General features: G+C 39.5%; 1 protein-coding gene across 6 annotated transcripts in view; it reads right to left on the bottom strand.

Moving 5' to 3' along the window:
* The window catches only part of LOC135597282 (ATP synthase subunit beta, mitochondrial-like), a 34,605-nt gene extending 24,076 nt beyond the window's left edge, over window positions 1–10,529 (bottom strand). The window contains exons 1-4 of one of the 6 annotated variants that reach the window (XM_065090029.1): window positions 9,901–10,529; window positions 8,829–8,904; window positions 8,642–8,723; window positions 8,013–8,523 (exon numbers count right to left, since the gene is read on the bottom strand). In XM_065090029.1, the coding sequence (XP_064946101.1) occupies window positions 8,325–8,523; window positions 8,642–8,723; window positions 8,829–8,904; window positions 9,901–10,374 (831 nt within the window). In that variant the 5' untranslated portion in view covers window positions 10,375–10,529 and the 3' untranslated portion in view covers window positions 8,013–8,324. Of the gene's footprint in view, window positions 1–8,012; window positions 8,524–8,569; window positions 8,724–8,828; window positions 8,905–9,383; window positions 9,421–9,900 lie in introns of those variants that run through there. The other 5 variants (XM_065090034.1, XM_065090035.1, XM_065090030.1 and 2 more) reach the window with 5 other exon arrangements.
* Window positions 10,530–15,044: the final 4,515 nt, after the last annotated feature.

Genomic DNA, 15,044 nt, shown 5'->3' with positions numbered 1-15,044 from the left:
ATATTTAGGGGTCCACCTTGTCCCTAGATGCTAAAGTTTGGCGTCCTTTGGGCGGTGTCTTTTGTAAGCGCCAGGGCTCTCTCTAGTTGTTGTTGTTGTTGGAGGACAGCTGGTAGCCAGTCTTTGTACCAGTTGTCTTTCCCTGAGCTTCGCCGCCGGTACTCTTCCACTTTAAGTGAGTGGATGTCTCTGTATTGCTGCAAGGCATTGGTTGCTTGTTCTGCTGCCTTCTGTTGTAGGATTTCGAATGTCCTCTTTGTGGAGTCTTCGTCATTAAGTAACCTTTTCTTTCCCTTTTGAAGGCAGGTGAGCTTATCGGTGTATTGGAATATGAGGTTATTATTTTACAGGCTATTTGATTCAGAAAGGCTTCCGCCTTTGGGTTGGGCTTGGCCTTGAGTTCTTGGGTTGCTTCCGCCAATAGTGATAGTTGGTCCTTTTGTTCTTCCCTCCATCCTGCATTTAAAAGAATGTTGATTAATCTAGATAAGGAGTCGGCGAGGATGTTACTTGTCCCTTCGATGTGTTCGAATTGGACTTCAACCCCACTTCCGGTGATATAATCAATGAATGTCATCCATCGGACTCTTGATGGTTTATTTTGAGCCGATTTGTTGAAAAAGCTGATTATGGCTTGGCAGTCCGTTCTTATCAGGATCTCTCTTTTGTCCAGATATTAGATCTTTAGGACTTCGAGAGTTTTCAGGACTGCGTGTAATTCTGCGTCAATGGCTGATTTGATGGGGCAGAATTTTCCGCTAGCATAGGCACAGATTCTTTCTGTGCTCTTTGGATCTCCTTTCTTATTTGTCCATTTACACACTCCTCCCCATCCTTCCATACATCCATCAACTTCTAGAACTATGTAGCAATCTGGGGGTGGTACTTCTAGATCAGGAAGCCTTTGGACTTTGCTTTTGACTTCCTTGATAAGCTTCCAGTCTTGCTCATTGAATCTCTTTTCTCCTGTTGGGCTTGTTTTCGAGTAGAGAGGCCCCAGGAGTTTGCCGAGATTTGGAATGTAATTCCTGGCATAGTTTAGAATTCCCAGCCAAGACCTTAAACCCCTTTTGGTTGTTAGGTCTTCTTCTTTGAACTCAGTAATTTTTTTTATTATGTGGGGCTGCAACTTAATCCTTGAGTTTCCTAATACTACCCCTAGGAATTCTATTTCTTTGACTGCAATCTTCATTTTTGTCGGGCTTAATACTAATCCATTTTTTTGACAGATTTCTAGCATTTTATGAAGATGCCTAGCATGGTCCTTCGTATTTTCAGAGAATACTAGGATGTCGTCTATATAGACTATTATAAATTGTTCCGTACCTTTGAAGCAGTCATCCATTTTTCTCTGAAATATTGCGGGGGCATTTTTGAGCCCAAATGGCATTGCCAGCCATTCATATAGTCCATCTGATACCCAGAAAGTCGTCTATTCTATTGAGTCCGGGTGCATTGCTACCTGATGGAATCCGGATTTTAGGTCAAACTTAGAGTATATCTTGCTGTTGCTGACCTTTCTTAGTATGGTGTTTATCCCTGGTAGGCTGTACTGGTCTTTTTTAGTGAGATCATTTAGTCTTCTGTAGTTAAAGACCATTCTTTCCTTTCCCCTTTTTTCCTGGCCAGTGACTGGGTCTACTGTTGTGCCAGAGTTGACTATGATTGCTGTTGTCCTGTGCTTGCTTTTACTTGGTCTGATCACGCCAATGTCCAGAAGTGCTTTGACGTGTTTAGAGAAGGATTCTCTGGCCTGAGGCGTGAGGTGGTTTAATGGCTTGTCCTCTATTGTAAGGTTTGGGTTTTTTATTTCCAATTCACACATCAACCTGTTTTTTTTCCAGTGTTGAAGAGGATTTTCACCAATGTACCCTTGGGCCTTTAATTTTTCGATCAGGCTTCCAAACTGTGCTCTGAGTTTGTTTTCGTCCTTTTGAGGTTCGGTTGAGTATAGAACCAGCTCTTGAATTTGGATGTAGTCTTCTTCTTCTAGTTCCAATTCTTCTATTGCAGCTGTAACTGGAACATATGGGAGGGTGTTAATAGTGGTCAGGTTCTTATAGAAGGTTACCTTATTTCCTTCAATTCTGACTCCTCCTTGCATGGTGCGGATGAAATTGCACCCGATTATCATCTGTATGTCATCCCCTAATTTCATAGGGAACGCATATGTGTATGGGATTCTGAAGGAGTTGTCACCTATCATCATTCTTCCTCCTCTCAATTTCTTATCTGCTGTTGTCTTTGATGTAATCCCGCTGAAATGTACCAGGTAGGGATTCTTTTCCAATGCTTCCCTAGGTATCGCGCCTTCATCTATGCAGGTGGCCCTTATGTCTAGAATAGCATTTACCTTGATTATAGGAGTATTGGGTATTTCAAGTTGTACCTTAAGATTGAATAGCATATTCTTTGCTTTTTCTGGTTTGGCGGCTTCTTTCGTCTCGGCGGATAGTATCTGCTGCTTTTCCTCTATTAGTAAGACATAGGTGCTTTCCTTTTCAACCTTTTCCTTTTCTTTTAGGAGATTGATCTCCTTTTGTAAGTCTGCCCTTTCCATGCGGAGCCTGTCAAGTTCCATATTTTCTTGTTCCAACTCTCGGTATTTCCTTTTCAGCTCTTCTACTTCACATTTTAGCTAGAGGTTTTCCTGGGCAGTTGTAATGGCCTGTTGATGGGCTTCCTCAATTTCCTTTGCCTTTTCTATTCTTGATAGAAGTTGTTCAACCCTCTGCAGCTTTTGATTTAAGCTTTGAGTTAGTCTGAGAGCCTCTTCTTCCACAAGTTTTGGTTGCTTGGAAATTTCTGCAACCAAATCTCGCACTTCTTGTTTCGTGAGGGGTCTATTTTCCGAGAGTAAGGCAGTGAGAGTTTTTATGGAGTGCTTGAGTCCTTTGATTTCCCTTTCTAGACTCTGATTTTTCTCAATAATAGCCTTGAAGTTTTTTAAATTGACTCTACTAGACAGGCAGGTTCTGTCGTAAATAACCGTAAGATTATGGGCTAGCTCTTTTCTGGTGGGACTATGGGTTTCTGCAAGGTCAAGGTAGTCAAGCTTTGAAGTATGAGAACTAGTGTACCATTGTTGTATGGCTTCTTCCCATTTTTCAGACATATATACTTTTAGACTTTCATAACCTGGTTTTCCTTATCCTTTCTAGATTTTAGTCGTCTCACCTTGTCGGTGTTCCTACGGGTCTCCCTGCCCTTTTAACACCTTACGTCTTTTGATCGACTTACTTTTAGATCAGATAAGTACTTCCTCAAGGTTAATTAAGACTTCAAGTCCAGTGGGTTTATTAGGTCTAGCCTCTGTGCCACTAGTTTCAATGTCTTAGAATAGGAAGGAACTTACAGTTTATGTAAACTAGTCCTCTCTTTTACAGGAAAGAACTATTATGAACAAGGATTTGGAAATCCTTCTATAAGAACCTTGCTCTGATACCATAAAGTAAGTCGATCAAAAGACATAAGGTGTTAAAAGGGCAGGGAGACCCGTAGGAACACCATAATAGTAAGAAATTCTAACGCTATCGTATTTAATTTAGAAGACCACTTGAGAGAAAACTCAAGTGATGAAGACTGTGACGATGACTTGACACTTCTAACAAGAAAATTTAAAAAATTCATTAAAAGAAACAAGTTTAAGAATGACATAAAAAATATATTTGAACCTAAGAAGGACCAAGTTATTTGCTACGAGTGCAAAAAGTCGGGACACTACAAAAGTGATTGTCCCCAAGCCAAAAAGAAAACATCAAAGAAGAAGGCGCTCGAAGCAACGTGGGATGATTCGAGCGCGTCTGAAGAAGAGGAGTCCAACACTGAGCAAGTTGCTCATTACGCCTTAATGGCCATCGGAGAGGAGGTAATGAATTTAATTGATGCAGATTTATCATTTGACGAATTATTAAATACCTTCTATGACTTATTTGATGAATGCAAGATTATTAGTAGAAAATACAAATTGCTAAAAAAGGAGCATGATAGTCTTACTTGTAATTTCGATAAGTTAAAAATTGAATATCATGATAGTTTAGATTCATGTATAAAATGTCATGATCTAGAAACTCTCCAAAAGGAAAACTTGCTACTTAAGGACATCTTGAAGAAATTCGAGGTTGGTAGCAAGTCTTTAAATATGATCCTTACAAACAAGGGTCACGTTCCCAAAAGAAGTGGAATCGGATTTGTGAGAAGTCCTCACCAAAATCCAACCACCTTCATAAAAGGCCCCATCTTACATGTTCGACACCAAAGCAAATGCAACTTTTGTTGCAAACATGGACACAAAACACATTATTGTCCATTCAAGAAAATTAGTATGAACAAATTAATTTGGGTTCCTAAAGGAACCATGATAAACTCTATGCAACATGATAAACAATGTAGATCAATGTTTGAGGCACCTAAGATTAAATGGGTACCTAAAGATCATCCTTTCTTATAGAAACATATACCATCACAAGCTAGGAGCAAGAGATGATACCTTGATAGTGGATGCTCAAGGCATATGACCGGAGATCCATCTCAATTCTCTAAGCTCACTAGCATAGACGAAGGCTATATCACCTTCGGAGACAACAACAAGGGTAAAATCATTGACAAAGGAACCATAGATAACAAATTCAACTTCTTTATTGAAGATGTTTTGTTAGTTGATGATTTAAAACATAACCTCTTGAGCATTAGTCAATTATGTGATAAAGGATATATTGTCAAATTCGAATCTAATGCTTGCATCATTGAAAAACCACACAAAAACACATCTATGATTGCATTAAAACAAAATAATGTATACACCATTGACATCAATGATCTGTGTAATGAAATATGTTTCTCGATTTTGAATGAGGATGCTTGGCTATGGCAAAGAAGATTAGGTCATGCTAGCATGAAACTAATCACTCAAATATCATCCAAAGAACTTGTAAGAGGAATTCCTCATATCAAGTTCATCAAAGATAATATATGTGATGCTTGTCAATTAGGTAAACAAATTAATGATAGTTTCAAATCTAAGAATCAAATAAGCACCTCTAGGCCCTTACAATTGATCCATATGGACTTGTTCGGACCAATCTCTACATCAAGCCTAGGAGGTAGCAAATACGCCTTCGTCATTGTAGATGACTATAGCAGATACACATAGACTTACTTCTTAAAACACAAAAATGAATGCTTTAGATATTTTACCAAGTTTTGTAAACTTATTCAAAATGAAAAGAGTTCTATGATTTCATCAATTAGAAGTGATCACGATAGTGAATTTCAAAACCGTGATTTCCAAGAATTTTATGAACTTAATGGATACAACCACAACTTCTCTACTCCAAGAAATCCTCAACAAAATGGAGTAGTAAAAAGAAAAAATAGAAATTTACAAGAAATGACAAGAACCATATTGAATGAACATAGCCTACCCAAATATTTTTGGGCCGAAGCCGTAAACACTGCATGCTATATTTTAAATAGAGTTCTAGCAAGACCCTTATTCACCAAAACTCCCTATGAGTTGTGGAACAACAAAAAACCCAATGTTTTATATTTTAAAGTTTTTGGGTGTAAGTGTTTCATCTTGAATGAAAAAGATGCCTTAGGAAAATTTGATGTTAAATCCGATGAAGGAATTTTTCTTGGTTATTCTTCCGTTTCTAAAGCTTTTCGTATATTCAATAAAAGAACTTTAATTATTGAAGAATTCATTCATGTTGTTTTCAATGAGATTTTCGAAATAAAAAAAAACGATTTTGATGATGATGTTAATTTCGATTCTTTGAATTTAAATGAAACCCCTTCTCCAACTAGCAACTTGGATGTATACACTTCTGAAACATCCTTACCCAAGGATTGGAAGTATATAGATGCTCATCCTAAGGAGCTAATCTTAGGAGACACATCAAAGGGGGTTCAGACACGTTCTTCTCTTAAAAATTTTTGTGTCAACGCCGCTTTTCTCTCCCAAATTGAACTTAATGTATTGACGAAGCCATGAAAGATGATTCATGGATTATCGCAATTCAAGATGAATTAAATCAATTTGAGAGAAATGAGATGTGGAAGCTTGTTCCTAGGCCAAATGATCATTTAGTTATTGGTACTAAATGGGTCTTTAGAAACAAGCAAGATGAATATGGTATCGTGGTTAGAAACAAGGCTAGATTAGTGGCCAAAGGTTTCAACCAAGAAGAAGGTATCGATTACGAAGAAACCTTCGCTCTTGTGGCTCAATTAGAAGCCATAAGGATGCTTCTTGCCTATGCTAGTAGTAATAATTTGAAGTTGTTTCAAATGGATGTTAAAAGCGCTTTTCTTAATGGCTTTATTTCCGAAGAAGTTTATGTTGAACAACCTCCTGGATTTAAAAATAATAGCCTTCCTAATCATGTGTTTAAATTAACTAAAGCTCTCTATGGTTTAAAACAAGCCCCAAGGGCTTGATATGAGAGATTTAGTTCTTTTCTTATTGAAAATAATTTCACAAAAGGCAAGATTAATACTACATTGTTTATCAAGAATTTTGAAAATAATTTTCTCATTGTTCAGATTTATGTTGATGATATTATCTTCGGTTCTACAAATGAATCTCTTTGTGAATCTTTTGCTAAAACTATGAGTCTCGAATTTGAAATGAGTTTAATGGGAGAATTAATATTCTTCTTAGGCTTACAAATTAAGCAACTAAGCAATGGCATCTTTATTAGTCAAACTAAATATGCTATAAATTTGCTAAAAAAATTTAATATGGATAGCTCAAAAGCTATTAACACTCCTATGAGCACCTCCACCAACTTAGAAGTTGATAAAAATGGAGAAAACTTCGATCAAAAAACTTATAAGGATATGATAGGAAGTTACTTTACCTCACTGCAACTAAACCAGATATCATGTTCAGTGTAGGACTTTGTGCTAGGTTTCAATCAAACCCTAAGATATCTCATCTCAAAGTAGTTAAAAGAATACTTAAATATCTTAATGGTACCATAAATCTAGGATTATGGTGTCCAAAAATCGAGAATTTCGAGTTAATTGCTTGTGCTGATGCGGACTTTGTTGGCTATAGACTAGATAAAAAAAGCATATCAGGAACATGTCAATTTTTGGGACATGCCCTTGTTTCCTGGTCATCTAAGAAACAAAACTCGGTTGCACTATCAACAACCGAAGCTGAATATATTGCAGCTAGTGCATGCTGTGCACAAGTTGTATGGATGAAAAACACCTTAGAAGATTATAAAGTTCATCTTAAAAATATTCACATTAAATGTGATAACACAAGTACAATATGCTTAACAAAGAATCCTATACAACACTCAAGAATAAAACATATTGATATTAGACATCACTTTATACGAGATCATGTCACTAATCATGATGTAATCATAGAGTTCATTGATACTAAATATCAACTAGCTAATATTTTTACAAAACCTCTAAGTGAAGAACAATTTGATTTCATAAGAAGAGAATTAGGAATGTTGATGTGTCCGAATGCATAAACTTGTTAAAATTATTTTTCGGACTTTATTGATTGAATGATCAAATCACTTGATTGCCATTACATGCCTAAAATAACATGTTAGAAATTAATACAAAAATTTCCATAACAATGAGCATGTTTTGTCTTCATGATTATATTTGAAAATCTATAGTATAGTCTTGTCCGAATGCATGAAAGTGTTCATTTCATTTTCGGATTCTCTTAACGAGATACATCATGATAGGAATCATGATGGGAGTATTGATAAAATTAAATGATTTTAACTTATCAATATGTCTCTTGAATTCAAAGGCTTTGAATTCAAGAATAACTTATCTCAAGTATGGCATATAGATAGGGAGAGTTAAGGTTAACTCTGCTATCAATTGATTGTCATCATCAAAAAAGGGGAGATTATTGAATCTCGGATTTTGATGATGAAGTCAATTGTCATTTGTTATCTAATCCATATGTTGAGATAAGTATGCAGGATTAACTACGATGAAAGTAAGACATGCAGCAAGAGTTGTACCGGAGTCAAGACTATGATCACGTTAGGAGTTCGAGAGTCCGACGGAAGTCCGGACGGTCGTCGGAGGTTCTGCGGGAACAAATTCGAGAAGTCCAGGAGCTTGCCAAAGAAGCTCGTCGGAACTCGCCAAGTGGATCGTCACAAGTCCAAGAGTTTGCCGGAAGTTCACAGGAGCATCGCCGAAGGTTCGTCGGATGTTCGCCGGAAGATCGCCGGAAGAAGCGATTAACGCACCGGAGCAAGTTGCAGTAAATGCCTTCAGAAATATCGTAGTTAGCACGATGATTAAGTTAGAAATGGGAGGTGATCCCATTAACTTAATCTTGGGGCAATTGGGCCCTTGACAGACCCAAATTGGGCCGAATGGATCAGCCCATTCGGACCCAGATTTCTTGGCCAGTGGTGGCACCACCCAGGGCTCAGTCTCTGAGCTAGGCTGGGCGGTGCAACCGCCCCTGACAAGCGGTGGAACTGCTTGAGCTCGGTCTCCGAGCTCTGCCAGGCGGTTGACCTGTAGTAGAGAAGAACAAGGCATTTAAGTAGCAGGAAGTACTCACAGGATGTGCTGGTTAAAGACTGGAAAAAGGAGCACACAGATCAGTTTATTGGAATATAGAAGATATATGTACTTTGATTCCAGTAACAAGAATCTGCTGTTCTGTTGCCTGCTTTTGTGTGCTTCACGATGGATGGGAAGGAAGTGGTTGGTCTCTAATGAGATAGAAGAAAATACAAGTTAGTCATAAACATCAACGTAGTTATACAGCAATATATAAAAAAAGTACTACTAGAGATGATCAAGCATGGGGAGCTTACTTATTTCACCCTTCTCATCAATAGGTTCACCAATAACATTTATGATTCGCCCAAGGGTGGCCCTACCAACGGCTACCTGAAAATGAATTACAACCACTGAACCACATAATAGTAAACAGATAAAATGAGAACATGTTCCTCATTCCTGAGTTGCTGGCAGAAAAAGACACACTAGTGAGTGTTCTCCTTGAACAAGTTTTCATGCAAAAAACCATTTTTAATAAGTTTAAATAGGGTTCTTCATGCAAATAAAGGACCCTGAACTTCGTACTAGCATGGAACCAAAGCTTTCCCTGATGGGTTTCATCAAATATATTGATTTTTCATTGTTTGTGCTTGTAGTAGTCGAAATATGCCTTAGGGATGTGTGTAAATAGAAGAGGTGGTATAAGGAAGATTGGAAATAAAAGAGATCAGAAGCAGGAAAACCATTAGACGAACACCATCACTATAGAAATCATTTCAGATGATGCTAGCTGTAATATACCATTAGTAACCAATTAAAAGCACTCTTTCATACCATTCATCATCTAGCCGATTGCAGAGTTTATATACCTTGGCTCTCTTGTTGCATTGCCATGGGTTTGTAAATCTAGAAGAAAAGTAGAAGACAATAATAAAAAACATTTAAATTTTGATCCTACGTGAAGATAAACAATACAACATCGACAAATATCATTAAAGTTTGTTAGACATTCCACCAAACATTTTCAGTTTTGGAGCAATCAGGTTGTGACATTGTGCCAATTCTGTATCTTATATACCAATCTCCAATTTGACCAAGGAAACATGACCCGATGTAACACTAAGACAAAGAGTCATGCAATCCTAATCACACTACTGAAGGTGTCATCAAAATCAGCAATTGGGTTAGAAATCGTCTGTAGAAAATAACTATCATAAATATGTTTTTAATTGGGTGGTCAGTCATGCTACTCTTTCATCAAAAGCAGAACTTGAACTCACCCATAACCAACATCTGCGGGCATCAGATCTAGGGTAATCACACGAGACAACCTCATATCGGCTCTGCGTTTGACCAAGGGAAACGAGATTGGACAGTAGGACTTACAGTGATCGGGGAGCCAGTGTTCAGAACCCTCTGCCCTCGAACAAGCCCCTCGGTCCCATATATGGCGATCGTCCGCACCATGTTCTCCCCCAGGTGCTGCGCCACCTCCAGCACCAGCCGGATCGAGTGGTCAAAGACCTCGAGGGCGGTCAAGATGGGAGGCAACCCCTCATCGAAGCGGACGTCAACGACGGCGCCGATCACCTGGCAGACCTGGCCAATGGCGCCAGCCCCGGCGAACTCGTCGGTGATTTTTCCACTGGGTGCAGCCGCGGCCTTCGGCGGCGGGGCCGAGGGGGCAGGGGCGGCGGAGGCGGCAGATGTGGCGTAGTCGACGGCACGGGAGAGGAGGAACCCGGTGGGGGAGGGGCGGGAAGAGATGCGGGCAAAGGGGGTAGGAGAATGGTGTCTCGTCGCCGGAGATCGGCGAGCGGAGGCGCGGAGGAGCGAGGCGAGGATCCGGCGGGAGGCCATGGCCGGACGAGACGCCGAGGGTGCCGAGATCGACGGGTAGTAGATCTAGGGTTTGGGCAAATGGGAGAGGGAAGGATCTCGCTTGCTACTGCAACGGAGCGTCTCCTGCTGCTCGAGGGTTGCTGCTGACGCGGTAGGGAACGAAAGAGAAGAAACACGGGGCGTGTAATGATGATGACGATGATAATAATAATAATAATAATAATAATAATAATAATAATAATAATAATAATAATAATAATAATAACCTTTGCAAATAAACTGACGCATAGAAACGTCCGTGCGGAGTAAAAAAGGAAAGCGCGATATGAACCAAAGAAGAGAGTGAGCGATGAGGATGAGGCCCGCCTAAGAAATTAGTCGTACGGAAGAAAATAAAGTATCCACGGGTATATTAGGTCAACGCTCGTATTTTGGTTGATGGAGCAAGCATCATGACATCATTAGCGCAATCCAATATTTAGCAACACGCACACTATATATATATATATATATATAATGAAAGTAGTAAATAATTTTTATTGTTATGACTATTAAATTGATTTCTTTGCCCGATGACCAATGATAGTTGACTCAAGAGAAGAAAGGAAAAAATAAAACACGTGGAAATGAAAAAAAGGTGAGGTGTATAAAGAGGTGCTTATTGGGATAATATTATTTTCGTCTTACCCATTGAGCTGAGGTGTATAAAGAGGTGCTCATTGGGATAATATCTCATGATCCTTAAGGAACTGAGTAAACTCTGTACTTAAGTACTCACCTCCTCGATCTGATCGAAGAGTTTTGATACTCTTTCCATCTCATCTCGTTTCCTCTTGGACACATTTACATTCATGATATGTAGAGTAGTGTCTAGCATAAATAAATCATTATGCAATGTTCCTTTCGTGATGATTTTATCATCTAATAATATCGAACAACCATTGTTCTCAAAAACTAATTTATATTCACTAACTGTCAAACATGAAATTGAGATAATATTTTTGATAATAGAAGGAACAAAATAACATGTATATAATGCAATAAAAGCTCCACCAGGCAGATGTAGGGCGACCTCGCCAACAGCTACTACAGTAATTTTTGTTTCATTACCCATCTTAAGGTCCATCTCGCCTTTCTCTAGTCTCCTAGGCCTTGCCAGAACCTGCAACGAATTGCATATATGATAAGCACTACCGGTATCCAATACCCATGTGTTATCATAAGAGTCTGACAAATGGAGGCTGATAATGAATGTACCTGAAGCTTCATCAAGCTTTTGTTTTGCCCTTTCTGCAAGGTATTCTTTACGGTTCCTCTTCCAATGCCCATCTTTACCACAGTGGAAGCACTGGCCTTTGTCCTTTGCTAGGTCTTTTTTAGCAACCTTTACTTTACCTGGTCTGCCCTTGCCCTTTCCCTTCTTAAGGGACCTTTTTGCTTTCCTTTTCTTTTTGGTCTCACCAGTGTAGAGAACAGGCTTCTCTTTCTTAATAGTACTCTCTGCCTCCCTCAACATATTGAGGAGCTCTGGGAGAGTCATCTCAAGCTTGTTCATATTAAAATTCATTATTGTTAGGATCAAGAGCACTAAGAGGGGGGGATGAATTAGTGCAGCGGAAAACTTTCTGCGATTAAAATCGAAAGCTGTGTTCGAACGATAAAAACAACTTCTGTATGAAAGTTGATACTAAGCAAGGTTAAAGTCAAACTAAGCAGGCAGTTTGCAGCTATGATAAAAACCAGAATATCGGCGCAAACTGAAATCCGATGTTCGTACGAAGAAACCGATTTACGTCTAAATGCTGATTCGTAAATCACTTGATTAGATAAGACACAGTTTAAGCAGGAGTATAAAGGCAGTGTGCAGTTATGGTAAAGCTCAAAACGTAAACGCAATCTGCAATATGATGATCATACGAAAAAACAGATTTACGTCTAAACACAGATTTACGTCTAAACCTTGAAACTTGTTCGTAAAATCGCAGAGGGCAGTAGCTATTGAGAAGTTTGCAGTGAAGGTAAAATGCTCAAAGGAAATGCAAACTGAGATTTAGAGTGGTTCGGTCAATCTTGACCTACTCCACTTTTGGCTTCCTCCACCGACAAGGTCACCGATGTCAACTAGAGGCCTTCCTTCAATAGGCGAAGGCCAACCACCCTCTTACAGATTCACTCCTTTTGACGGGCTTAGGAGACAACCCTTACAGAAGTTTTCTCTCCTCTCTTTACAACTCAAACTTTGAAGAACAGAAAGAGGAGAACTAGCAGTTTTGAGCTCTAAGAACCACAGAAAGACAGCAAGATTTCGAGTGTGTGTTCTGTGCTTTCAGTGCTGAATGGGTGGGGTATTTATAGGCCTCAACCCAGTTCAAATTTGGAGCTCAAATCTGTCAATTCTCGGAATTCCGGGATCAGGCGGTTGCACCTCCTGACTGGGGCGATTGCACCGCCTGGCAGAGCTCGAAGACTGAGCCTCTGGGCGGTGCCACCTCTGTCAGGGGCGGTTGCACCTCTCTGCCAGAGCTCGAAGACCGAGCTCAGGCGGTTGCACCGCCTGACTGGGGAGGTTGCACCACCTAGTAGAGCTCGAAACTTGAGCTCTGGCGGTGCTACCTCTTGACAGAAGAGGTTGCACCGCCCAGTCTCGCTCGGAGACTGAGCCCGGGGCGGTGCTACCTCCTGGCTTGGGCGGTTGCACCTCCCACAGCAATCAGGGTCCGAATGGGTTAATCCATTCGGCCCAATTTGATTCCTTCAGGGGCCCAATTGCCCCAAGATTAAGCTAATGGGATCACCTCCCATTTCTAACTTAATCAATGTGCTAACTACGATTATTTCCTAAGACATATTCTATAGCTTGCTCCAGTGCGTCAATCGCTTCTTCCGGCGAGTTTCCGGCGAACTTCCGTCGATCATCCGACGAACCCTCGGTGATCCTCCTACGGACTTCCGGCAAACTCCTGGACTTGCGACGATCCACTTGGCAAGTTCCGACGAGCTCCTTTGGCAAGCTTCTGGACTTCTCGGATTTGTTCCCGCAGAACCTCCGACGACTGTCCGAACTTCCGTCGAGCTCTTGAACTCCCAACATGATCATTATCATGACTCCGGCGCAACTCCTGCTGCATGTCTTTCTTCTATCATAGTTAATCCTGCACACTTAAAATAAAAACTTCGATCGAGACAATTAATCCTAAGCAATTAACCAAGTTGTCCGGCATGTCATTGGTTCCTCGACGCTTCGTCCGATTCTTCGGCGCATCATCCTTTCCTGCAGCCTATTGCCCAATCAGCCAGTTGGCTCCGCAACTCCGATATCCTTGGCACAATACCCGCTCTTCTTGGCCCGATGCCCGAGTCCACGGCCCGAAGCCTTCTGTCGATACGTCGACCGATCCACCGGCCCGACGTCCAATCTTCTGACATGTTCCTCCGGCACAACATGATTTTCCTGCTTTAATTGTCTTATCCAGATCGAAGCATCCTGCGTCACTCAAAACGCAGATTAAATCATAAACATATATCAAGTAGTTTCATCATCAAAATACGAGATTCAACAATCTCCCCCTTTTTGATGATGACAACCACTTGATGACGAAGTTAAACTTAACTCCTGGAGTTTAAACAAACTCCCCCTATCAATATGCCATATTGATAGAAACTCTTAGATTCAAAAATCTAAACAACATGTCATCATAAACGGAGTTAACCTTAACTCCCAGAGTTTAAACAAACTCCCCCTATGCCATATTGATAGAAACTCTTGGATTCAAAAATCCAAGCAATATGTCATCATAAACTTATTCATAACATGTCATGTCATCAACATACTTCTGCCCCTTTGTCATCAACAAAAAGGAGAAGTACCATAATCAAGTGTTTGTGATGTAAGTTTAACTCATTGCATGAAAAACATAATATCTATTGTTACCATCATGCAAGTTTGCTATTATCAAATAGTAAGATATCAATATGTAAAATTACGATTCAAGTTCTTGATATCTTAACATGATATGACATTCATAGCACACATTCATATGAATGCTGCTTTTGATATCTCATCATAATATGGCATTCATGGCATCTATTCATATTCTTCAAATATGACACTCATAGTATCAATTTATATATTTCTCCCCCTTTGTCATCAACAACAAGGAGAACGATATAAGCAAATTTTTAAATATAAGTGCGTTGCCATAAGTTGGTTCATGTCATTTTCCAATAGTGAGTGATAGGATACCAATTATGCAAACATCTCGAGGAGAACATGACATGGAGATAGCTTTTATTGCTCCTTCCTTTTTATTTTTTTTATTTTTTTACATGAAGGAGGAAAGCCATATGTGAAGTTCAAATCGATAAGATATTAAAGCACACTTCATTTTTGCAAGGATTAAGATATGTAAGTGAGTCAAATCGTTGTATGTAAAAATATCTTCCTTTTATAAGAGGGAATCATCAAATATGTTTCTCGAAAAATATTTTTCACATGATAAGTGCATTTGCTAGATGATTCCATATGTCAAAAATCAATGATGTGAATTAAACTTGATATGACATATGCTTGTTAAATTTGGAAGAGGATAATGTATCAAGAAAATCCAATTCGGATCAAGAAAATCCGAAAATGAAATTTGACACTTTCATACATTCGGACAGGGTTTTACTAGAGATATTCAATTACA

The sequence above is a fragment of the Musa acuminata genome, chromosome BXJ1-11, assembly GCF_036884655.1.
Source record: "Musa acuminata AAA Group cultivar baxijiao chromosome BXJ1-11, Cavendish_Baxijiao_AAA, whole genome shotgun sequence".
Taxonomy (NCBI): Eukaryota; Viridiplantae; Streptophyta; class Magnoliopsida; order Zingiberales; family Musaceae; genus Musa; species Musa acuminata.
Note: the sequence above shows the minus strand (reverse complement) of the source record. Positions and strands in the feature narration are given on the sequence as shown.